A 26,077-nucleotide genomic window follows, 5' to 3' on the forward strand; every position below is an offset into this window, starting at 1 on the left:
AGTATGTTATAATAAATGACCTAATAGATGATTTCAATACTTTAGACCAGTCTTCCACTTTTCTAAATTTTCTCAATTGTTAGATTGTACTAAAGTATTATCTTTAAAAAAATAACAATATATATATATATATATACATATACATTATATTTTCCAAATTTATATTTTATTATAATTTCTATATATACTTCTATATATATATATATATATATATATATATATATATATATATATATATATAGTAAGTAACGTTTTATTCTTGTATCAGTTATTTATATGATATATAGAAATGGATATTTAACTAGTTTAGCAGAAATCAGCACAACTTTTGATTTCATCAGCACAATAATATTAAAGGCACTTTATTCTTGACCCTTAATGCTCGGATTCTATGTCCATAATTCCGATTTGTAACAATCCGAATAATGATGCATATAAATTATGCTAAGCTAGCACAACTCAAATATAGAGTATCTACATCGGATAACTATAAACCTGTATTTTGGACATAGAATCCGCCACGTTCAAGAATGCTCTTATCGTTGTGCTGACGAAATCAAAGATTATGCTGACTTGCGCCAAGCTAACATCATTTGTATGCCATATAGATAACTAATACAAAAATAAACTTATGTGCTATATTATGTACGTTTATTCTATATCGTAATTTCTATTATTATTATTATTTTTTAAAAATAACATTTGAACACAATATTAGCACAATTTAGCACAATCTAGCACAGTCGAAAGAAAAGTAGCAAAGTGGAAGCTAAAATATCATTTTCATTTTTTATTACATTTTCCACATTACGTTGTAATATTCGAACACAATATATAAATACAAATCCAGCATAATTTAATACAACTTTCAAAATAAGTTAAGTGGAAAGGCTAACTTCTAACAAGTTTTAAAATGGACTTAGAGTGAATCCTAGTCTCTCCACCTATACATCTTTCACACTCGTTAGTACTTTTAGTTATGCTCCAACTCAGGTTCCAACTACCCACTCGCACATACATATATACTAACATGTAGAAGAAATTATATATACATATAATTTATATATGTATCGGCGATACTAATTGCACGACGCTATTAGGAATGCTATTAATGAACGGCACTGTACACGACTTATACCTCCAGTATGAAGCCAGTAGCAGTGATATACAGGCACGCGGAGAGTGGACGACATTCAGGATCGACGACGACTCGAAGGAATAGAAGCGGAACGGCACCTGGCCGCTCGAACTTTTGCAATTAGCAAAGTAAATTGCCGGTAACCTCCTGCGCGCGTGCGATACGACTCTCGCGATACGATGTTTCATAATTTAATAACGCGCCTGGTCGAGTTTGCGAATCGTCACCCCCCTCGGCGACATAACTTTACCAAACGGGACTATAATTGAAGAAGAAAAAGCACGTGCTCTCTCTCTCTCTCTCTCTCTCTCTCTCTCTCTCTCTCTCTCTCTCACGCGAGTAGTTAAACCATAGTTTCCCAGTTAGCCGCAGCATGGGTTCTAAATCCGTCCGACAATGTCGCTTGTTTGGATTTTATCACATACAGTTTATAAAGTATGTAACGAGATCGATCGGTCACGTGGGCGCGTGCATGTACAACGATCGCCTTTCGGTGGTCTTGGAACGCATACGAATACCGATATGTCGTTGAAAGATATGGAGATAGAGAGAAAAAGAGAAGTTGAGAAAAAAAGGAGAGAGAAGCCTTGAATGAGCTTTGACATATATATGGAAGGAGTTCAAAGAAAAACGACGAAATCAAGTCGGTCATTCAGAAGATATCGCCCATAGAAATCGCATAACGCTCTCTTCTGGTCTTTATCTGTAGAAACGAAGAGAGAGAGAGAGAGAGAGAGAGAGAGAGAGAGAGAGAGACAGAGAGAGACGCGCGGTTTATATTGGACGCGCCTGGGCCACTCGAAGCGCAAAGTACACGTATAATCGTATTGAAAGGCAAATATGCGAGTATCCATCCTATCCTAGTCCGACGCTCGTTACAGATCGCTTTATTCTATAATACTTGAAAAGACGCGGCCGGAGACACGGCCGAAGAATTGAAATTCAAAGGGCGCCGGGGAAAGCTTTCCATTATAAAGGGGGATCCAATAAAAGAGAAATATTCAAATTCGAGTAGTACGTCTTTTCTCATATTTATAGAACAGCCGGGGAACATCGAACGGAGATTCCTTCGTAATGTCGAAATAACAGTGCAATTGACTATAATTAGAAATGCCTTGACAATTTAAAACTAGCTCCAAAACTTGACATTTTGCGAAAGATGTTGAATAAAAATTTTTTTTACGACTTCTCGCTTAACAAGAGATATCGCTCACGAGTGAGCAAAAAAAGAAACGATACATTAAATTCGATAAATTTTACGTATCAACAATTTTGCGACATTCTTTAAGAACGACAGATTGCTACTATTCGTAAATGAAACTATCGAACCGACAGAAATATATGTATACGGCATATCGGTCTTCTATACGGATCGATTTATTCTACTTCGAGCGGCAAAGAGATTTATTTGATGGGCCGAACGCTATAGAAGCGCGCGTCGATCAAAGCAATGTTTCCATTGTAAAGGCAGGTAATTTAAATAAAAAATAAAAATATTAAAATTCATAAAACACGCATATTTTTATCCGAGATATTCTTTCCCTCATAAATTCCGCACACATTCCGCGTAACAATCGCGAGAAGAGTATCAGCGTGTATTAAAACAATTCATAAACTGTCAAATTTACTTTGAGCGATGACAGAAAACATGTCGCATTTGAATAAAATAAAAAAAATATCCAGTTATTAAAAATAAAAATTAAATGGTATAATTTGTTCTGATAAGACCAATTTTTAAAGAGCGTCGACAGTAAAATTTAAAATTATCTCTTATTGTAAACTCATTGTTGTAAATAAAAACGGAGTAAAATATTTTTTTCAACATTGATCCTACCATTATATATATATATATATATATATATATATATATATAAAATTGTTCGAAGAATATGTTTTAATCATGCGAATATATATATATATATATATATATATAATTATATTAAATTATTTGAATAATTCTCTTACTATTATGCTGTACGTAATGAGTGATTATTATTCGATCTATAAATACATCATACAAAAATTATTGTTATTTAAATAAACAATAATGATTTAAATAAATTATTTAAATAATTAATTATTTAAATAAACAATACTAAATTATTCGAGAATAAGGCGCAATTCCATTTTGCAGTCCACATAGCGTCCACATTTCGCATATTTCTCGAATCAATCTATTTGGACCACAAGAACAAATATCCCGAAATGCAACGGAGGAAAGCGAAATGTCGATCAAGATTGTGCAATCGGAGCGACGGAAGACGCGGACACTCTTTTCCTTTACGTTTTATAAATTATGCATTCGGTATCGACGTTCCTGTCGATCAACTTTTCTTCCCCGTACTATCGTAGTATCCTTCTGATCGTATAAATGCGATTTTGCGTTAAAGAGCAGATTTTCAAAAAGTGTCTGGAGATCGACAAAACCTGAATTTTTATATTCTAAAGCGAGTCGCGTAAGAAACTTTGAGACTAATCCAGATTATATATAGATAATTCAAATTTTTCGACCAATTTTACATAGAGATTGAATTTTATTCTTAATTGCAAATGTATATGAATTCTCCCAATGAATAGGAATTTTATTGCAATATATTTTATTAATTCACGCATTGCTTGTTCAATTATTTCACTAATGACAATAATCAAAATAATAAGCATAAATTATACTTTTATAATTTTTAATGTAGAGATGATTTATTTAAAAGTATAGTAACCATGTATGAATGTGTCCCACAAATTAACCTTGAAAATATTTCGAAATATTTTTCAATTTAGTAGCTACTGATACAAACGATGCGTGCGACAAACTGGAAGAAAGAGACATGAAAACGAATTTGATGTGTTTCGCAATTCGGATCCCAGTAAATGACGTCCGATCTTTTCCGAACGGTATCACGCGCGATTGCGAGGTCTCGCAATAACAAATGGGAATGCCTGACACTGACAGGTGGGAAAATACGGGTCAGGCGCGAGTATCCTTGTAAAATCATGGTGGCATAATAACGATTTCGCGCGGCGACCGCACTCTGTGTGTGTGAGATACCCCCGTTCAGGAAACGCCGCATCATCTCCCATCCGTCGTTTGCATCAACCACTTTCTCGCATCTGTCTCCCTTAAAAAGATCGTCCTCTCGATCTCCCTATGTAAATAATGCAGAACATTACGAGCAGCGTCGACGCGGACTGAAATATGCCACCATTTCGCTTCGGAGCGCTATGAATTTTCCACCGTATAGAAATATGTATTATTAATACACACACACACACACACACACACGCGCGCGCGTGCGTGCGTGCGTGCATGTGTGTACTATTTTCTATCGTATGAAAATATGTATTATTAATATGTATTCCATCATGGCAATGACAGAATATGTATTAATAACATGTTTTAATATTAAAATCGGAATATATATCAATAACACGTATTATTATATTTGTTACACCTGCCACGTGTGCACATATACGCAACGAACATATACCTTTAATACATACGTATAATGTATTTTGTTGATATTCTATTCGAGATTCTCCCCGGCTGATTATGAATCGCGCAAAACGAGCTTTACCACGAAGTCCCGTAATGCAAATGTCAGTATTGCTGGATAATAATTTCATATTGCGAAATTCGATCTTTTCGCAGCGATAATCTCAAAGTACCGAAAACTTGGGAGTTTCAGAGTCAAGAATCTTCGCCGGACGAATTCTTAATTACGTTAATTAGGCGAAAACAATCGCAAATCTCGATTTCTTATGAGCATTGAAATTTCTGTATTTTCTGGTCTTCCATTCAATTCTTGTTGATCCTAGTGCATTTCCCCCACGCGTTTATCTTACGTGCGTATCCGATTCATAACTAATGTAAAGTGAACTTTCCCTCGAAATGCCTCAGCTAAAGGTTATAGACTGTTGCCGAGAGATCGATTGACGGTTCCCCCGAAGTCGATAGCCCGGCTGCACATTGCACGTACTTGGCATTCGCGCGTCTGTGTTAAATGTCAAACATGTCCGGAACTTCCGGCCAATCTGTACGTCGTAATTGTTATCGTTACATCGCACACGTCCCATTTTGGAGAGGCAAGAATCTCATCAGGGATCGTAATTAGTCTGTGATCATAATTAGGCTGTGACGATCGTCGCATAATCCGGCGAAGTAGAGATAAATCGAAAAATAATACCCGATGAAATTTTTATTTACGCGTGAACATAACTCGAAGTAAATCGCTATAATCAGGCTAATGGCTGCCCAATTCAACCAGCAATTTAACAATTTTCCGCCTCGGCGATGATTATTTCTGCACTCATGCATACGTAATCCATGCGCACGCGATGTGCATAGACAGGACAATCGTCCGGACAATTTTTTGCGACAATAGAATATAATACAATGCAACATAATTAAGGCTCTTGTTTCTTAAATGGCATTCGAAATTGTCCTGATTATGACGGCGCAAACCGAGCGAATTTTATATCAAATCAATCAATCATCATCAATCACCGTAATTAGTCGTGATTACCCGGTATGAAGCGGCATAATTGTAATCCATAATTAATACGTATACTCGTACTGATTATAATATTGTACGTTATCCGAGATGAATAAACGATATGTATCGTTTATGATGTATCATCGCGGTGATATGACGCGATGGCGACGACATTAATGAAATAACTAGAGAACGTAATTTATTTAAATATGCCGAGATCGAATGGCACGTAGGCGCGCTATGAAAACGACCGGGCGAGCAGAAGGGAGGGGGGGGAAGGTACGAGTGAGAGAGGGAAATAAGGGGAAAGGGTAAAAAAGTGCCCGTAAAAGTCGCGATAGCAATTATCGAATAATGTAATAAATTAAGCTGCCTGCACAAAATTCCTGTGAAACGCCAGGCGTCCGATGATTTACGAGCGATTCTATGGAGAATTCAGGGACACGCGAGGTTTGTTCTTCTCATATTATCAATTGACCCGATTGCTATCGCCAATATTCCCCATGGAGTCTTTCACAGTATAGCGAATAGATTGAATTATAGCTAATGATTTTATCCAAATCACATCGCGCAATAATCAACAAATCTCATTCATAAGAACGTCGCAGTCGCAATAGTGATCGATAATTAATTTGCTCGTTTTTCAAATGGATTTACGTTCTTATATGTAATTTCTCTAATTTATCTCGCCAGTTTTATAGACTCATATTTATCAAAAATAGCGCAGTAATGGTAATAAATTCATGAGTTCTCAGTGGTATTGAAAGATAATAGAAGTCATTGAAGAAACTGTAGCGTTCAGATAGCAGCTCCTCTCGATGAATCTAACGCTTGTCGATGATTGTAAACTAATGTTATTGTCGAAAACAAACTGGTCGACACATGTAATCCGAATTTTAAATAAAAATCGCAGAGATCGATCATTTGTCGTGAGAGGAAATTTTTTCGATAGATTTCCCGCAGATGAATCTTTTTATACATTCTCGCGGGGCGAAGGCCATGAAGAAAGAGCTAAAACACAGATGAAAAATGGTTCATCTGATCCAGTGACATGACAGTTTTCGCATAATTGCGGCCTGTCTCTCTGAAAATCAAAGGGACCCATTCCCTTCATTTTCTTCCGTCCAATGTTACTTCATTTGCGCCTATCCAACTTGTTCTTCTGTTTGTGGAATGAGGAACGTTCACTTTTTAATCCGCAGGTGACATTCTTATCGGAACAAACCAACGAAAAAAGAAAATTTTCCACGTCTATGGTTATTATCTCTTATTAAAAAATCAAGATTATTTACTCATCAATTATATATGACACATTAGTGCTGCTATTTGGTCGAATCAAAAAAAGTAAAATAATGACTGCTTTTTGTCAGAAAAAGTGACCAAAAATAATCTTTCAAACATTAAAATAGTAATCAAAGATGACATTTAAAAAAAAAATAATATTTACTCTTATTTTCCCAGATTTATCTTTAGATAATTTAACATACAACATTCAAAGCATCTAAAAGTTTATAATAAAACAAGAATTTGAATAATACAATAAAAATCAGTAAGTAACAGTGATTGAGTAGCAATTATAATATTATCAGACGAGATAAAAACTATGAATAGAATGTTTACGTTTCACAAATTCATGTTAGCTCAGAAAAAAGATGACTGTAGTAACCTATAGTAACCTATTTTGGACGATAGTGACTTTTTAGTGACCTGTTAAAAAAATATGACAAAAAATGACTTGAATAACTAGATAACAACATTGTGTAACATTACAAACTTTGATTATGAGATTTTTGGGCTTATTTGCGATTGACTTTTCGCTAAAATAAAAAATTGCTTGAAAATTCCTACTGTTTCTTTAAACGCTATCGTAATTAATGAGCTAAATCCAGTTGAGAATTGTAAGGATATAAGGGTGTATACATCTATGTATATCACAGGATGAGTATCGCGAAACAAGTTGCGGGTCCTTCGCGTTAAGAAGAAAAAAAAAAACATATAATGGCGGTAAAAAGGAAAGAAATAAATCGAGAAGGCGGATCTCCGGCGATGCGCATTTTCCCACTTCGGTTACCCTCAAAGAGAGCCGCATTTACGGTACCTTAACGGTATCCTCTCTGTACATATGCATGTACTTGTGGGTACATAATCGCGCGCGTGTCTCTCACTATCTCACCGTTCGCTTTCTCGAGTATCTCTTTCCCTCCCTATCCGTCTCCTCTTGCGCCCACTTGTCACCCCCTTCACTTTTATTCCCAGCGCTCCTCTCTTCGTTCGAACCCCGATAGGCAGAGCGACAATTAGTCCTCAATTATGAAACCTCCCTCGGCATGGGTAACGCGTGACCCGGAAAGAGAGGGTGGCTCGAGGGAGGAAGAGAGCCGCTTAAGAATGTGTCGCACGCGCGCGTGTAACCAACCGAATGCATGCACTTTTCGATGCGCTGTGATCGACGAAGGGTCGTCGACGTTGCCTGTCGCCCATTTCGAGTATCGAGCGGCAACTTTTCATTGACTTTCTTTACCGGTCAATAGTTAATGACGAATCGATTGTTTCTGCAACTTTGGATTGAACGAAGTACCCTTGGATAAAGAAAAGTTCCGAGAGAGACTTACATAATTTTTACAATTTTCTGGAAGCAATTTTCGCTCCAATCCTTTCCTTCCTTATTCCAACTTGCTACTCGACTTGATTAAGATCTCGGGATGATACGGCGAGAAATCTACCTCGAACAGTCCGTTGCATTCGTGTCTTTGAATTGGCGCGGCTCCAATTCTGAATTATTATATTTACGAATTTGACATGCACAGAAGCGCAGCTTCTCAAGTCGAGTACGCCGAGTAGCAGGGCTACCTGTATTACACCTGCGTTCAGGCACGCGTGTAATGTCGAACAAGAATGCGAACACGATCGTGCTCGCGCGGCTGCGTTGCATTGTTGCGGGAGGAAACTTTAATCCGACCGCCGCACAGCTATGACGCGCTGCGCCGCTTCGCGGCCCGGGCTCCAGAATGCATCTCGGATAATATAATGGCATACAGGCGGTGAGAGGCGTACAAAAAAGAGAGAGAGAGAGAGAGAGAGAGAGAGAGAGAGAGAGAGGGGCAAACTGGGGCAGATATTCGATGACTCACTTAAAGTGGTGCACTATCTTGGAAGCTCGAAAATCAAGACATAAGATTCCAAGGGAGAGGCAGTAAATTGAAAAATTTGCTGTTCTCGCGAACGAAGATCCCGCATTTTGTGTGTTCTCAAGTAAGTGAGATAAAGAGGTGAGTACCGGAGGGCGATGCCGCGCCGCGTGAGTGGGGCAACGAAAAAGAGATAACAACGATGGCGTTGTAAGGCGAAATTAATGACCAACTCATTTGGCGAATTACATCGTCATCTCGTGCGAAACCTCGTGAAGTATCACTTGCCATGCGATTAATCGCAACTACGCGAGTATGATTCACTTGGGGATTTTTATATATATATATATATATATATATATATATATATATATAAATATATATATATATATATACATATACATATACATACATACATACATACATATATACATACACATATATATATATATATATATATATATTCATAAATATGAATGATATACATAAATGATATACGTATTATATATGTATATGAATACGTATATGTATATATATATATATATATATTATATATATATATATATTTGTGTGTATGTGTGTGTGTGTGTGTGTGTGTGTGTGTGTGTGTGTGTGTGTGCGCGCGCGCGCGCGCATGTGTGTGTGTATGTATATGCGTGTCACATAGTTAAATATCTGTGACTAATTCTGTTGCACGCGTTGTAAATAATTCTGATAATTGCATGCCTAATCGCGAATGCCAGCATGAGGGTGATTGCCGGTTAATATCGTATTAACACATCGGGCGGCCCCGACGGCTATAATCGTCACGCCATTTCGTATCTTGGGCGAAATCGTGTTAACGTCACGGCGCGTACGGCGCCGCGCGCTAATAAAGGACTGTAATTAGCGTGAAAAATTGGATAACGGCCACAATTACGACCTACAAGGAGAAACCGTGAATGTTAAATTAACGCATATTTTTATACGCATCGCATCAATTTGTGTTAAGAGAAAGAGCAAATATTTATCCGCACGCTGATTGATTCTGACGAGTACAATGTTGATATAACATAACCAAATATCACGACGGGTACCAAACATTTAATATCGACAATTACAGCTCGCGTTATTTTCGCGACATATATCCACGATTCTGGCGCAAACGTCGCGCATGGGATTGACCGAAAGACCAAAGGCAGATGGCGAGGGATAATTAAATATTGATTTTGCATTAGAGCGTGCTAAGATAGAACGGCCATTCATTAACGTGTTGTAACGAGTGCCGTCGCTCATTGGTCGATCCATTAAAATCAAAGACCGGCTGGGACCTCCTGGCATATTACGTGATTGTCCCCTTCCTGTTCATCCTTTTCTTCGTCTCCCTTTGAGGTCGTTCGATTGTTCTCATCTAGACGGTGATCTGTCGCGATCACGTCGCTGGCAACAAACTTTTCTTTGAAATAAGAAAGATCCAGACGCTCCAATCTCATTAAATCTCCGGCGAGTCTAACTGATTTGACAGAATTATTAGACATATATCTTGATGATACGATTCAAAGAATCGTATAAAAACGTTTAAATAATATTATCCTCAAGATATAAAAATTGGAAAATACAATAACGATTTATCAAAACTTGATTATAAATCATTGAGAGAGTCTTCGATTAAAATTCGATTTGAGATTTGCGAGATATATGTATTTTATACATATAATTAGTTTATATAATATATATAATGTATATATTGCTTTTAAGACTTCTAATATATAATGACACGGATAATACCCGTAAACATATTAACTTTTTGAATGTATATATTATTTTATATATATTTAAATATTTCGCAGTATTTTTGATTAATTTTTTCTTGAAAATAATGAAGAGGAGCTTATTAAATCTATACTTGATTAACCTATTTTCAAAAACTTGAACTAACACAATGGGTCTGTTCTTTTTAGCTGAACTGGCTGCATTAGTTCAGAGTTTATCTTTCTTCTTCCAGTGTAAGAAAGAAAGCTAAACTGTGAACTAGTACAATCAGTTCAGTCAAAAATAACAGGCCTATTAAGTATTCTTCCAAGTACTTTTTATCATATCGTCGAGTTTTTTATCTACATAACAACTGGGTACTATAGATTAATAGGCTCGTAGTCGTATAACACAAGTATGTTCTTTTTCTACGCTATTCTACGTTATTCTATACTACTTTTGGCTTTTAGATCGCTCAAAAATTTATTATTCTAAATATCACCAATTAGATCTTTACTCGTGAAGATTAGAAAGAGCAGAATATTAACTGTTTGCTCGCGACGTAACGATCGACGTTGTACGATGTAATCGACTTCGGCGAAAGAAGCCTGCGGTCTTTTACACCGTTCTTCCGGGAAATTGTGCAAAGTCGCGGATTTTGTAGAGCACTGCATTTTGTTCCCGGAAGAGTGTTCCAATATTTACGCGCTCGCGGAGGCGTAGCCACGAGATAGATAGCTTTACGGATAAGCGAATGAGGGATAAGTGAATAGATAAGTGTTTATTGCGACGCTGGATTGAAATAATAATGAAACAGCAATAAGCGCGCGAACGCGAAATGCATGCGGTTAATAATAATGGCCAAAGGAAGGAAGAGTTCGCGGATCACGCGATCAAATATTCAAGGACTTTAAATTGAACGTAATCTGTGCGAATCGGTCGGAAAGAGGGATTCCTCGCGATAATATTCGCATTCGCCGGATGTAATACAGGCATTGTGCTCGTTTTTCGCGTCTCCCGCCGACATTTCTCCAGCAATTCGGAGAATTCTAGGCGTAACAAATATTCCCGAGACGAAGGAAAAGTAAAGAAATTACATCTTCGGGATGTATTTTTATTCGTTTAGAATCTTGAAACGTCTCTCTCGTTATCGGATTACATCGCGATTATTTATTTGTAATATTCAATTATTTGTAATATTCAAATAACTTCCTTTGAGAATGAATGTAAAATGATCATTGAAGTTTTGTTCGTTTGCTTTTTTCAAAGCTAATTTATATGAATGAAGATATATATATATATATATATATATATATATATATATATATGAAGAAATATATATATATATATATATATGCGCATAAAGAAAATTAAATCAAAATAAAGGAATGTTTATATAGTTTAATCAAACTTAGGTATGTTACACCACTTTTAAGTTACTCTGTTCTAGGCAAAAATTTGATTTGGATGAAATATGATTGTATTAATTTTCTCTAATTTTAAAAAATCTCATAATTAATATTTAATATTGAGTTGTTTAAGAGACTAGGGTTAAATTGTCTGAATTTTATACCTATTTTTATTCAATTCAATTTTTATTCATTCTTTTTTTAACCGAATATGCATATGAAAAGTTAAATTTTAAAGTTAAGTTAATTTTTAAATGATATTTATACTATGAAAAGTAAAAAATAATTTTTTATCACAAAATTATTCATGTATATAAAATACAGCTAAAATATGAATACAGCTATCGTTTTTCAAAATATATTTCGTTTTAAAGTCATTTGATCTCTTTTCGTCCAATCAAGACAAGATTGATTGCAAAATTGATTGATGACAAAATGTACAGGATGTTTGTAATTATTGTATAAACCTTTATAAAAGATAGCGAGTAAAGATTAACGAAATGACATTATTTATACAATCGATTTTTTTCATGGTTTTCAGACTTAAAAAAGATTAATATCTCAGAATGGAAAATTTTCAGAATTATCCGAAATTCAAACGATAATTAAATGTATAAAAAATAGGTATTGCTTTAAATAATTTCAAGTCGATACGATGCTTAGTTTTTAAGATGTCATTGCAAAATGTAGAAAAATCAAGAAAAACGTTGTTGAAGATTTGACAAGATTTTCATATTAAATTCTATATAAGATTATATTTATATTTATAATATTTAAAAATGTTGCGTAGAAACAAGTTTACAAAACAATATTTTTTAAATTTTTTTTTTGTTTTGCCTTCCCTTTTAACACGATTTTCTTTTAAATATTTCTGTGTACCAACGTTGACGTCGTGAAGACGACGTTCATTTTCTTCATTACAAGCGTTCACAGCTTTCTACCCAATATTAATGTTTAATGCATCAAATAACAGAAGAACGCACGACCATCATCGTTAAACATTGTCATTGTTAAATATATACGCATTCATGTCCCTAGCAGAGATTTTATATATATATATATATATATATATATATATATATATATATATAATTGTAATTTATATTATTTGTATGTATTATATATGTGTGCGTGCGTGTGTGTGTGTGTGTGTGTGTGTGTGTGTGTGTGTGTGTGTGTGTGTATATTAATAAATAAAAATAACAATAGAGAAAATCCATGCTACCAATCAAAATATATAAGCACGTTCCAATAGCGAAACAGAATTGTATAGAGTTTATAGTTCATCTCCGTGTTTTGTATATTTTATCTTCGTGTGCCGTTCGGTATTATTTTTACAATTTTTGAAATTTTAATAAAATTTAATAAAATGTAAAAATGTATATATTTTCAAAAATGCAATTATGCAATTTATGTATTTTCAAAAAATGTAAAAAAATCGATATTTTGGCATTTTAGTTCTCTTAATTATCAATAATCATCTTCTTATATGACGCAAAAAATAAAAACCTCCAGTTTTCTTTATTTTTTTTCATAATCTATAATTTATAGATACTATTAAAAATATATATACATGATTAATTATTATAATTAAAGATATGATTCTCTTTTAATATTTCTTTTTTTTTAATTAACGATGCTATGCATTAACAAAGAGGGTTGTGAAATTAAAGTTGAATGATCATTTGCCGCTTCGCGCGAAAGTTTTATTCCCGGCCGAGAATACGCGAGCTAGGTTCATACGTAATTAAACTTCGCGTAAGCTCGCGTACATTGACGCAAACGTACAACGTCGCGGATGTACTCTCTCTCTCTCTCTCTCTCTCTCTCTCTCTCTCTCTCTCTCTCTCTCTCTCTCTCTCTCTCTCTCTCTCTCTCTCTCTCTCTCTCTCTCTCTCTCTCTCTCTCTCTCTCTCTCTCTCTCTCTCCCTCCCTCCCTCCCCCTCTCCCCCCCCCCTCCCTCTCTCCCTCTCTTTTTCTGTCTCTTTCTTTCTCTCCCTCTCTTTTCGCTTTTTGCCTCTCGTCCCTCTCTTATCAAGCATTCGATTTACGTCAACCCGAATTCGGGTCACGCTGAATGATTTATTCGATCCAGTAGGTCGCACCTATATTTGCAAAATGCCGTTTGTACTACGAGCGCGCTTCAAAAGCGTATTTCCGAACGAAACGTCGGAGAATTTGGGAATTTTGCGCTGGCGAAAACGGTCACGTTTGCGCTTACGCGATCGATAGTCAACTAATCCCGGATCGACGAAACGTTTTCGTTTTTCATCCGCGAAGTGGAGCCCTCACGACCGGTATATCCAGCGAATTATTAACGCTCGAAAGTTAACGACGCGTATATGTACAGGAAGTTAAACTAATAATTAATCGGTGTATAATTAACGAGACAGAGCCTCTCGCTGCTGGCAAAAGTGCAACAGAGGGACATTGCACGCGTCTTACAAACTTTCGATCAAGTAAAAAAACAAAATCAGGCTTCATTAAATAATATGTCGCGCCGCGCCAATTTGTCATCGAAAACACTTTCGCAATTATTTATAAATATTAAGATCGCGCGAGTCTCTCGCGCGAAACATCTCTGCTTGCACGCAAAGGGACGCGTTTTCTCCCGAAAAGGAGGCAACGTTCGCAACATTGCGAAATAGCACCGGCGCGATTTCGACGCGGAATAATCGTTTCCGCGGAAACCAAGGGGAAGAGGGAAGAAAGGGTGAGGTACAATTACAATTCAAATTAGCCTCTTGTAACAACGAATCATACCGCTTCTGTGACACCCGTTATGCACGAGTAGTTCGCCACGTCGTCCTTGCCGAAACATCCGGTTTGCGTGCACGTGGAGAAGACTCGATTGCACGTAATGCACTTTCCTTCCCTCCCCCCTCCCCCCTCTCCGTCTGTTTCTGTCCTTTTCTCTCTTTCTCTCGCGAAGGGAGCGATTTTCGTAGAAGCATGCAAAATATCCGGCCGGCTGTGCCGACACGCGTGATACGCGGAAGGAGCGTAAAGCCGAGAATTCCGGAAACTTATACAATCGCTTCCCCGCCTCTTCTCCCGCCTATCGCGTTTATGGTAATATCGAATCGGAAGTTACTTTTTACGATGCGCCGGATCCTTCTCTTGGCACGCCATCAAGCGGGACGCGGGCATAAAGGGATCCGAAACCGTAACCAACATCCGTCCGTTTCGAGCAAGATCATTTTACTGTGCTTCATTTAGCACGCAGGCACCAAATTTCGTAGAAGCCACAAACAAAGTCGGCTAACAACGAAAACGAGTTGTATAGGAAGAAGACGAATAAGAATAGATGGTACGACAAAACAGAAGATATGATTATTTGTTTCGAAGATAAATAACATTACATGCGAATATTGAAAAAATTGTAAATTATTTTCTTTAAAAAAAAAAACACACCCCTTGTTGTACCAAAGAAAATTAGAATCTACTATTTCACTAAGTTCTTTTAATAATGCCAAAAAGCTCTCTTGTAGATCTTTTATTCATTAAAAAAATTTTTTATATGATTTTAAAATGAAATTAGCATTTTTATATATTGTTATAATAATAATTTCAGTTGTATTGAGAATGTATTGAGAAAACAAGTGAGGTTAGAAATCAGTCTTTAGAAATCACGTTTTCTAAAATTATAAAATTTCATTGCGATTACAATATTTAAATTCTATTAATATTTTATAATATTAAATTTTATAATATTAAATATTTTATAATATTAAATTCTATTAATATTTATTAATATTAAGAGGATGCTGAATTCGTCTGTATTATCAACAGATACTGTAATTTTCGTATTGATTTAATTTTGTATTCATTTTATAACTTTGGAAATCCTTTTCCACCAATTTTTCCAATTAAAGTTTATGCATTAATACGTATAATATTATACGTTTAACGTAAAAATTTTAGTATGTTTATAACATCTGTATTTTTGTATCAAATTTTGTACCAAAAACGAGAAAAATTTTTACAAGTTTAGATTTTTTACCATTTGATACTTTAATATGACGTCTAGAATCGATATTTGCTTTATATAAAAATTTTACAATCTGTATGTACAAAACTGACATTGACAAATTAGAAAAGATTACGTAAAGAAACAACGTTAAGGACTCCTGAGTAGTCACCGCAGCCATATTGGAATTGTAACGTCATAGGCGAGAAATGATATAATAAAGTTTATTGCAACTAATTTGCAAATAAAGATATTTGATTAAAACAATGCTTAAAATGACTTTAAAATGACACTTGTGAAAATGGACGGCTACTATCCTTCCCGTTCCTGATAGTCAATAAATAGTTGTAAAAGGTACATGAAATAAAGCCTGTTTAGGCAGAAAACACACGGTTTGACAGCTGTTGAAAGAAGTGAAAAACATGTATATACATATAAAATTCAAAGGTAATTTTAGCTGCCGTCTATTTTTACGAATTTGATAAGTACGAAACAAGTCATATTAATATCGCTGCGCGATTAAGCATATAATAATGAAATTAGTCGCAATAAAAATTTCGTTATCCGCATGTCACTTAAATAAAGATGAACAAGGACAAGGATAACATGAATAAAGATGAATAAGCTTCTAATTTTTACCGTGACGCTATATCGCTATATTGCAGTCAACGCGGAATTCTTAGCTGAGTACTCAGAAACCTTAAGTTCTTAAAATTAAGATAGATACTTAATGATATAAAAAGTTGACACGAAAATTTATTCACATGTGTGCAGAAAATGTATATATAAATGTATCTGTATATGTTTAGATACGTGTGAACGATATCAGAGTTCGCTCGTCTATTCAGCATCACCTGAAAAATTATTGTCTCTTAGAGACAATTTGTCAGCTTTTCAGTATTCTTATTCAAAATTTGACAAATCGATTTTATGTTAAGCAAAGAATAGATTTCTGGAATTATGAAATATCTACGCAAAGAGAAAATGAGATGCGCCTACACGTTAAATTCTTCATGCTGGATTTGGCAGTCGCGCAATCGAGAGGTCGAGAGTATATCTAGCTTCCAACTTGATTTCGCTATCTTTATGCATCCGGCGAACGTTCGAATATCGGACACCAATAATCGGGGCGCGGTGACCGGAACGGAATGCGTGAGAATTTTTCCGATTTCCAAGAATTTCTCGCGTCGCAAAGATAGTACGTCGCGCCATGCCTTGAGCCAGCGCATTCTACCTTCTAAATGACGTCGTTTATTATTTTAATGATGTCATTAGTGGAATTTAAGTTAAAGTTGTCAACCTGCCCCTTCGTCCGACCGACATGGTGTAAGTTTCGCCAAGCGTCGGCGCTTCGGACGCGCCGGTTGACATATTGTCGACGTAATTTTATCTGGGCACACTTTACTTTTCGTAAAAAATATAAATTTACATACAATATTTTTAATTTATTTTGTTTTTTAATTTGATATTTTTTACATTGTTCGAGGAATCGAATGACGCGAAAAGTGAAGAACGCACAAGAGATGTATTGACATTTATTTCGAGAGAAAAAGTTTTTTTTCACTTACATGATCTTTTGCCTTTCTTCTTAATAACGATCCGCAACAACTGCGAATTATTAAATCGATTTCTTCTACCCGATGAGAGCGGTGATAAAAGTGATTTAGGAGCGCGAAACAGAATCGGTGATAATAAACGACCGCAGATTACGCAACGTCTCGGAGATAACGGTAATTACACGGTCGGCTGGATTTAAGCGTTTCGCAGCTAAATTAGTCGTGATACTTGCTACTAAAAATTCGCGCAAATAGCGAATAGCTTTAATTCTCCTTTCAAATATACGTTTATGTATATATATATATATATATATATATATATATATATATATATATATATTATAAAAAATACAGATGTTACAAACATACTAAAATTATATATATATATATATATAATTTTAGTATGTTTGTAACATCTGTATTTTTTATGAACAGTGGTAATAATATATTTTCTTTAAAAAAAAAATGCACATGGAAATTTATACAACAAATGAAATTATAATACAATAAATTAAAGAAGATAAGAATATGCTATTTATACACACATATATAAAAATATATATATATATATATATATTTTTTTTTTTTCCATTATTTTATATTCTTATCTTCTTTAATTTAGTGTATTATAATTTTATTTGTTATATAAATTTCCACGTGCATTTTTTTTTTAAAGAAAATGTATTATTACTATCACTGTTCATAAAAAATACAAATGTTAAACATACTAAAATTAAGCATGTTAGAAAAATATATAATGGAAGAATATATAATATGTATACATAAAAAGATAAAAATCCATTTTATAAACAAAGATTACTATCTGGACAATCGAGAGAATGCTGATGTATAGACATCAATCTGTTAAAGATTTAAAATCAACAGTCGAGAAGAAGAAGATGTGTCTTTTTTATTGCATTTTCAGATATTTAACAAAAGAGCGTAGCAACAACGACGTAAAGGGCAGCGTGCAAAACGAACGAACGCTCGTTGTCGCCGTTTCTTTTGCGACGCGACTCGCCTCCTTCTCTCGCATCTGTTGAACTTGCACGACGCAAGTTCACTTTCAAAAGACTAGCGATCCCTCGTCTGCTTCCCCGGCGAGACATCAACAGAAAGCAACGGGGGCGTATGCCAAAGGCCGTGATATTTCACGATCCGAGCTCGAGCATCTCCGAACATCCCAGAGTACACCCTCGTGGCTCCTACTCTTATACTTAAATTTCCTTGTGACGGATAGAAGTGAAAAAAATCTGGAAAATTCGTCTTAGTCCGATTATTATTATTTTTTTCTAGAAGGAATACTTCTAGAAACTTTCAAGAAGCAGCCGTCTCTTTTATTGAAAAATTGAAGTTATTTCAAAGATATAACGTTTAACTGTTCAGTAAACAATGTTTAATATATGATTGTTTTTTTATTTATTCACCTATAATACTGCATTATCAAAAGATTTTATGAAATTGAACAAAGCAAAAAGGAGAATCCTTCGCATTTCTTTTAGCAGCAAAAAAATTTCTGGCGAATGTTATATTTAACAATGAAAACGCACGATAAGGCGATAAATAAAATAGAAATCTTTTAGCATCAAATGTCATTCGAAGCAAAACTAAAATTGAATTTTAAAGAGTAACTTATTAAATGACAATCGTATGCAAATGTATATAACACATTCATTATATAGAGAATATCGTCAAGAGTTTGCAACGTAATAAGTCCTTCGGATTGCCCATTCAATGAAAAATATCATTAATGAAGAATTTAAAATATCAGGTGTCATGGGAGAAAGTTTTCCTATCTTTTTATTCGTATAGACTTATTATTAAGACCTACGTAGGTCACTTTTATTTTTCGCAACTACATTCCTCGTCATATCATGTACATTAAAATACAGGCACACATCCCACATTAACCATTATTAAACTCAATGAAAAATCAACTTTTTTGGGAAAAAAAAATTAGAAATTATTAATTTTTATGACCCAAAATATAAAAAAAAATTTAATTAAAAATTAAATAAATATTAATATGTAAAAGGAGAATGAGAAGAAGAGTTTATTTGTTGCGGAAACTCTCAAATAATTAGGAAAAAGAGCCGAAGAGATCGTAGAACTATTGTAAAAAGAACTATTGTAAAGAGTTTCCATTCCACAGAGAAACGCAGAACCCAACGGTAAAGGGCGGGAAAACAAATTATGCAGATTATGTCAGCTTCTTCGATGCAAATTTAGAGTCAATCTCTCCTCAACTATACGAGATGCTGAGCGACGCATTTTGACGCGTCAATCTCGCCTCCCTCTTTCTACCTGCGCCCCTACGAAACGGCTATAATCCGCACGCGCATCCATGTTTTAATTGCGTTTGGCAATCACGTCGTGCGTACGTATATATAAATAAATTCCCTTCCCCTTCACGTACCCCCCTCCCCCAACCATTCCGCTATTTTCGCCGACTTTCCGGCCGGTGCTAACCGAAAACGCGCTCGACCGACCACCCCCTTCGATAGAGCGGAGCGCAGGATCACCGATAGAAAATGTATGCACGTTTATTTCGTCCGAGCTCTGGGCGCCGATAGAATGCAAAATAATGGCAACCTGCCGGATATTTGCGGGCGCAACTGTGACAAATATATCAGATAAAGCCGTCCTCCTCCTCCTCCTCCTCCCTCTCCCTCTCCCCCGCCGCTACCTTCTCCACCCATCCTCGTTCCGTCCCATCCCGTCCCGGCGCCATATCTCTCTATATTGATTTACCACGAACTGATACTCCGCCGGTATCATATTTTCGATCCCCGCGAGCGCATACCCCCGATGATATCAATTCGAGAATTCGGCATGCCGCCGCTCCGTGCCGGCCACCAACGAGAGCTTCACGTGACTTTTATCGCGAATAAGAGTCTTTTTCGAGCAAGTTCAAAACCACGGACGCACTCTCACGTCGCGTAACGATTCGTGGCTCGAGATTCGAGGCGGCTTAAGGTCAAGGATATTTTTGAGTTACGAGTAATGGTTATATGAATACATGATACATATGATCCAAGAAACTCGACGTATAATCCTCTAGTTAACTACTTTGCAAAAGTAGATAATATCAGGAATTGGAATTATTTTTAACATTTAATCAGAGATTCTTGTATGTATGAATTTTTGTAAAAATAATTTTCAACAAACTTTTTTGCGAAAAGAAGTGTTAAACATCAAATACGACCGAATGAAATTTAAAGCTGCTTGCAAAATTACAAAATGCAAACTTTTTGAAATAGAAAGAAACACCCTTAGGAATAGTAGCGAATTATTATCCATGCGTGCATTTTTAGAGCAAAGTATTAACATGACGAATATAGATGTATTATTTTAAACGATCGATATTTATATATATATATATATATATATATATATATGTATATATATATATATATATATATATGTGTATATATATATATATATATATATCACGTATTCTGAAGTTTTATTCAATCCAAGCAGCGCATGATTGATTGGATCATGGCAAATCGAGTAAATTTTTAATTAGGATAAGAATAGCTGTGGTCCGACACGTTCGACACAGCGACTCACAATGCGTACGTTCGCAGATAGACACTATTCACAATTGAACTTTCGAACGAACCCTCGACATATCGGAAAACGTTAGCCTCTTTCAGGCCGATTAATAGAACATATCGTTCTCCTCTATTAAATTATCGCACTTGTCTCTCGTCCCTCGCAGCTTTCCATGCGATAGACATGCGTGCTGTGCAATGATTGCTATATATGTATTATTAAATTTTAATATTGTTTACTCGGGAATAAACCTGCAGGATTCAATTAAATTATTAAACTCTCGTTACGTCAATTCGCATCGAACGTCCGCGAAACATAGCGCATATCATAATTATAGAATAATCATGAGCAATATATATATATATATATATATATATATATATATATATATATAAATGCCTTCGCGTTCAATGTAAAAGTCATCACCAAGGATAAAAGACTTAAACATTGTCTTGCTCTTAATTATTCAACGAGAACAAATATCGGAGGAAAGAATCACAGTCCAAACTTTTAATGAGTAAAAATTTTCATGGACGGGACCAGATGGAATCGTAAACGCTTGACATTAGTTAATTACGTGGACTGTGTCCACAATGGCGTATGGAAATGCGGCAAGAGGCGACATATTTTATGAAATTTACACGACGAGACCGCCGTGATAAATCCGATTGTAGCGCTATCCTCGGAACGTCCACTGGTATCGGGTCTGCGGATGCACATGGCGGCCGGCGATAGTGAAGCGCGCACGTGAGAGCGCGTGACATTAACCCGATTAATCCCGACTTCGCCGATGCGACACCGTCCGACGCGCTCGACTGGTCCATGCCGCCGTGTAAATCGAGCACGGCGACACGATCGCGAGAATCAAGCGGAGAAAGAGCATGACCTATCTTAGATAAGCCAGGCGTGTATCCGGGCGTCGCATTAAACTGCATCACAGAAGTGCACATATCTATGCATTATTAACTACTATACTTTTAATGGCACGTTTCTAAAGTTATTCTACACCGTTGCGTCGTTCTACTTCGTTTCGTTGTAACAAAACGAGATCCGCAAAAAATTCCGAGTGACCTTTTAAGGGGATATGTTATGATAACAATTTCAAAAAATTGATTCTTTTTTTACATTTTTTTTGGAAAATAATTTTTTTTGGAAATTGATATTTTAAAACAAGTATGTTTCTAAAAGATTTTTATAAAATTCGAAATATTTTTCGAGCTGTAAGTTATAGTGAAAATATGCACACTTGTCGTCATCTAAAACGATCTTTAACTTAAACGATCTTTAACTTTTAGCTTAACTTGATCAGTCCTATAAGTTTAGGCTACAAAAATTCCCTTCATCATGTAATTAATCGTGTTTGTTCCATCAGCAACAAATTCACTATGATAAATAAGTAAATTCAATTAATAAATAATTGATATTGAAACTTTGAAAATGTGTTTTTCTCAAAATTATTTTTCCTTAACTGCGTCTAGAACAATTTTTTACTTTAAAATTGACTACAAATTTCAAAAGCAACTTCACAAAATGAATAGTTTTAGTTAAGCATATTTTTTCTTAATTTTTGAAAAGATGCTTAAAGACGTTAAAATAAAAAATCTTTAAAATTAAATTTTCTTTTCAAAATCAACCATTTTGTGAAAAAAAAATTATTTAAAAAAATCCCTATTTTTAATTAAAACTATATCATATATTTTTATTAATTTATTTTCACATACAAAAATTCTTAAAATCTACCTAATCGATGTATCAATGAATATTTTTTCTAAGACTTATAGTATTTAAAAAAAAATTTCAGAAAAGAGTTTTATTCGGCTTTTACTGTATCTCTTTAACATACTTTACCGTTCATACCATTATTAATTTTAAGAAGATATTTCTTTATTCACTTTCACTAATTTCGAAAAGAAATAAAATGTGAACCAAGTGTGAGAATGTATTTCTTTATCAAAACAATAATATTTATAATAATAATATTTTTTTATGTTGATGCGTATATTTTGCTTAAAGATCGAGGCCTCAGGAGAGAAGCTGTGAAAAGCGTATGGCTGGTCGACCGGCCTGACACGAAGCCCACCAGACGATTTATCGAGACAAATTGAATGGACGGCAATGCGAAGCCGACGCTTGAAAGTCGATCTTGAACGACTTCCGGCGCCGCCGTTTCTCAATTTGCGATATACAGCGAGGGGGTGAGAGTTATAGGTCGAAAGTGACTTTGGTAAACCTCTTATTCCCAGGCCTACCCTTTTACTACGCACTTCATCGCGCGTATGTAAATTTTTTCTTCATTTCTAATACTGTATTAAAATATCTTACCATTTAAGAAGTGCGAGAAAATATTCAAATTCGAAAAAGACGAAAAAATAATTCTCTTCTCTCATTACTGTCATGTAACCATTTGTACAGAATTTTCATATCAAATATTTTCATATCAAGATATTTTATATCAAGTATCAAAAATGAAAATCAATCGAGAAATGATTGGGGACCCAAAATTAAGAAAAATAATTAAACAGTTGATGAATAGATCCGGATGAAAGTCCAGAAATGCGTTGTTTTCGAATTTCGCTATTTTTACATTAAAATGTCAAATTACTTTGCTTTCGAGTCTTTTTCAAAATTAAAAGAAAAAATGATCTTTATAAGTTTTAAAACAGAATTAAAGTCAAATAAAAGTTGCAGGCTGCTTTAGCACTATCCAGGATGCGCAACTGTGGGATCCTAATTTCTGTCAAGTAATGCTACGTGAGCTGTACTTCCGCATGATGCATTCTGAGTAATGCTAAAGAAACCCGCAATTTTTATTAAATTTTAATTATTCCCATTATACTTTTCCTCATTATAAACACGTATTATTATCCTTATTGTAAATAAAAATTGCGCGACACGTATCGGATTATTTTATTACTTATTTAAGATTCTGGCAGAATCTCGTCAAAATTAAGCTGCTTGCGCGCAGCATGAAAGATTTAATATCGAGAAGTGAAACTTTCGACGGATTTAACTTCTAGGAGTAGATAAAATCTCGCTCTTTACAGATGATTTCTTAGCGGCGAATTATTTAACGGAAACTTGATTTAACGCTTGAATAGTATCAATTACATATTTGACGTCGACATTCAAGAGTCGCAAGTTTTCCCACCGGGTACAGAACTACAGAAGGTACAAAGGAGAAAGGACCGGGCATCCTGCGTAGGATATAAAATTAAATGTGTACTCATACGAATAACTTCTGCATCGTTGGCATTGCGCAATATTGTATCGGATAAAAGTTGCGATATGAATGAACGCATGATGGATGACACGGCAGATGATTCACGTCTGCACTTTAACGTAAAATGTGACTCGGGCGTGATCGGTCGGAATCCTCACGAGAGGATTACAAGCAGAAAAAATATTCGCGATGTGTGACATGTGCATTTGTCTCTAAAGATCTCTCTTTTTCGAAATTGCTACAAGTGACACGCGCGATCTTTAACAAGAGCACAGCTTGATCTCCGGTAAACGAACGCTGACGTATTCTGATTCGTCGCGTTTATCAAGATCTAGACTCGATCTTGCAGACACAAAGTTCTTAGTACCTGCAAGGATATTTTCACTGAGTCGACATGGAAAATCTGAGAATCGAAAGCGGTCTCGAAAGCGGTCTACTCTAAAGATACTCGACGTGTGATCCTCTAACAGGAGGAGAGAAAAAGAGGGACTCTCTCTCCTGTAGAGAGACTCGCGCATTCCCCTTGCGACCTCTTGATCTCCAAGGTACGATCGCCGTTTACCATGACTGGTACGTCGCGTATGTCAATCGTGCATTCCTACTGCACTTACTTTCCTGCGGCCACAGCAGAGCATGGTTGCTGCGCTGCAGCTGCGGCGAGCCGTCGACGAGAGTTGAGGTTGATGACAGACGTAGCTGAGTCGTGCGCCCCCTTCCCGCTGCAGCTGCACCACGCGCACCTGCAGCTGCACCTGCTCCCGCTCCCGCTGTCCTTGACCGACACCGACTCGACCACCGTACTTGATGCGCACGTGTTTTCGCCACTGCATGAGTTCGGTGCGTCATGCCCTCTTCCTGAAATCGCGAGGGCAAGTCGGGTCAAAATAATCGATTCCTTTGAAAAATTCTACCTATTCCAGATAAAAAAATGCATTACTGTTCTATCTAAATAAAAAAAAAATCAAGGTGAATTTTATATTAATATATCTCTCAGAATGGCAGTCGCTGACATATTATGCAGCAAGTAAAGAAAAATTATTTGCAGATGTAAAAGAAGTATGGATGGAAGCATGGAATCGTGGAATTCGGATAATTTAATGGCGCAGAGAGGATCGCACTTAATCGCTCGCTGTATCGAATGGATATCGTGCCTAGGCGATTAATTTATTAGGCGATATTAATATACGGTTAATATTGAGGCGCGTGCCACACTTTATCCGCGGACGAATCATAAACTTGGATCCCCGTAATCTCCACGTGTCGCTCTTCTCATTTTCTCGTTCGTCTTTCCCTCTCCACAAAACTATTTTCTCCATCGCGTCTCATTAACCTATTTTCCCTCTCGTTCTGCGAATTCGCAGTTATCTTAATTTATTAACAGTCGACCTGTATCCGCGCGCGATCGATTACCGATTCGCATGCAGATGATTCTCCCCCTCACCGCTTTTCGTTCTCCGCGAATCGGCGACAGTTATATAAATCCGCGAGAACGCGTGTACTCTCTCTTTCCGTCGCTTTGTCTTCCTTCCCTTGCCCCCCCTCCCTCCCTCCCTCGTGTCCTCGTCCTACATTTCCATTATATCCTCCTCCAGCCATGCGAAATATCTCTCCTCTTTTTTCCGCCCCCCCCCAGAAATAACCGTGACACGTGATGTCGGCATTAATAATTTAAATACGCGCCCCGAGATGCAACGGTCACGATTTCGCTCGATAAAACGTCCGATTCGTCGTCCTGTGAATTTGCGATATCAACATTTATTAATATAATATGAAAGTTCCGAATTGAAATTTGATAAGATTTAATTCATCGAAAAATCAAATTTTTATTATTTATAAAAAGAACACATACAATCTACAGGGCACTTCATTTCAAATTC

At 35.9% G+C, this 26,077-nt stretch overlaps 1 protein-coding gene across 22 annotated transcripts in view; it reads right to left on the minus strand.

Moving 5' to 3' along the window:
• The window catches only part of RhoGAP100F (Rho GTPase activating protein at 100F), a 79,017-nt gene that overhangs the window by 40,038 nt on the left and 12,902 nt on the right, over window positions 1-26,077 (minus strand). For 16 of the 22 annotated variants that reach the window (XM_089074510.1, XM_089074516.1, XM_089074506.1 and 13 more), the window contains one exon: window positions 24,812-25,055. The exons of the other annotated variants lie outside the window; for them this stretch is intronic. In XM_089074510.1, the coding sequence (XP_088930636.1) occupies window positions 24,812-25,030 (219 nt within the window). In that variant the 5' untranslated portion in view covers window positions 25,031-25,055. The remainder of the gene's footprint in view (window positions 1-24,811; window positions 25,056-26,077) is intronic. 22 annotated transcript variants of the gene reach the window in all.

This window comes from Pogonomyrmex barbatus, unplaced genomic scaffold (assembly GCF_055798465.1).
Source record: "Pogonomyrmex barbatus isolate J1 unplaced genomic scaffold, ASM5579846v1 scaffold17, whole genome shotgun sequence".
NCBI classification, from domain to species: Eukaryota; Metazoa; Arthropoda; class Insecta; order Hymenoptera; family Formicidae; genus Pogonomyrmex; species Pogonomyrmex barbatus.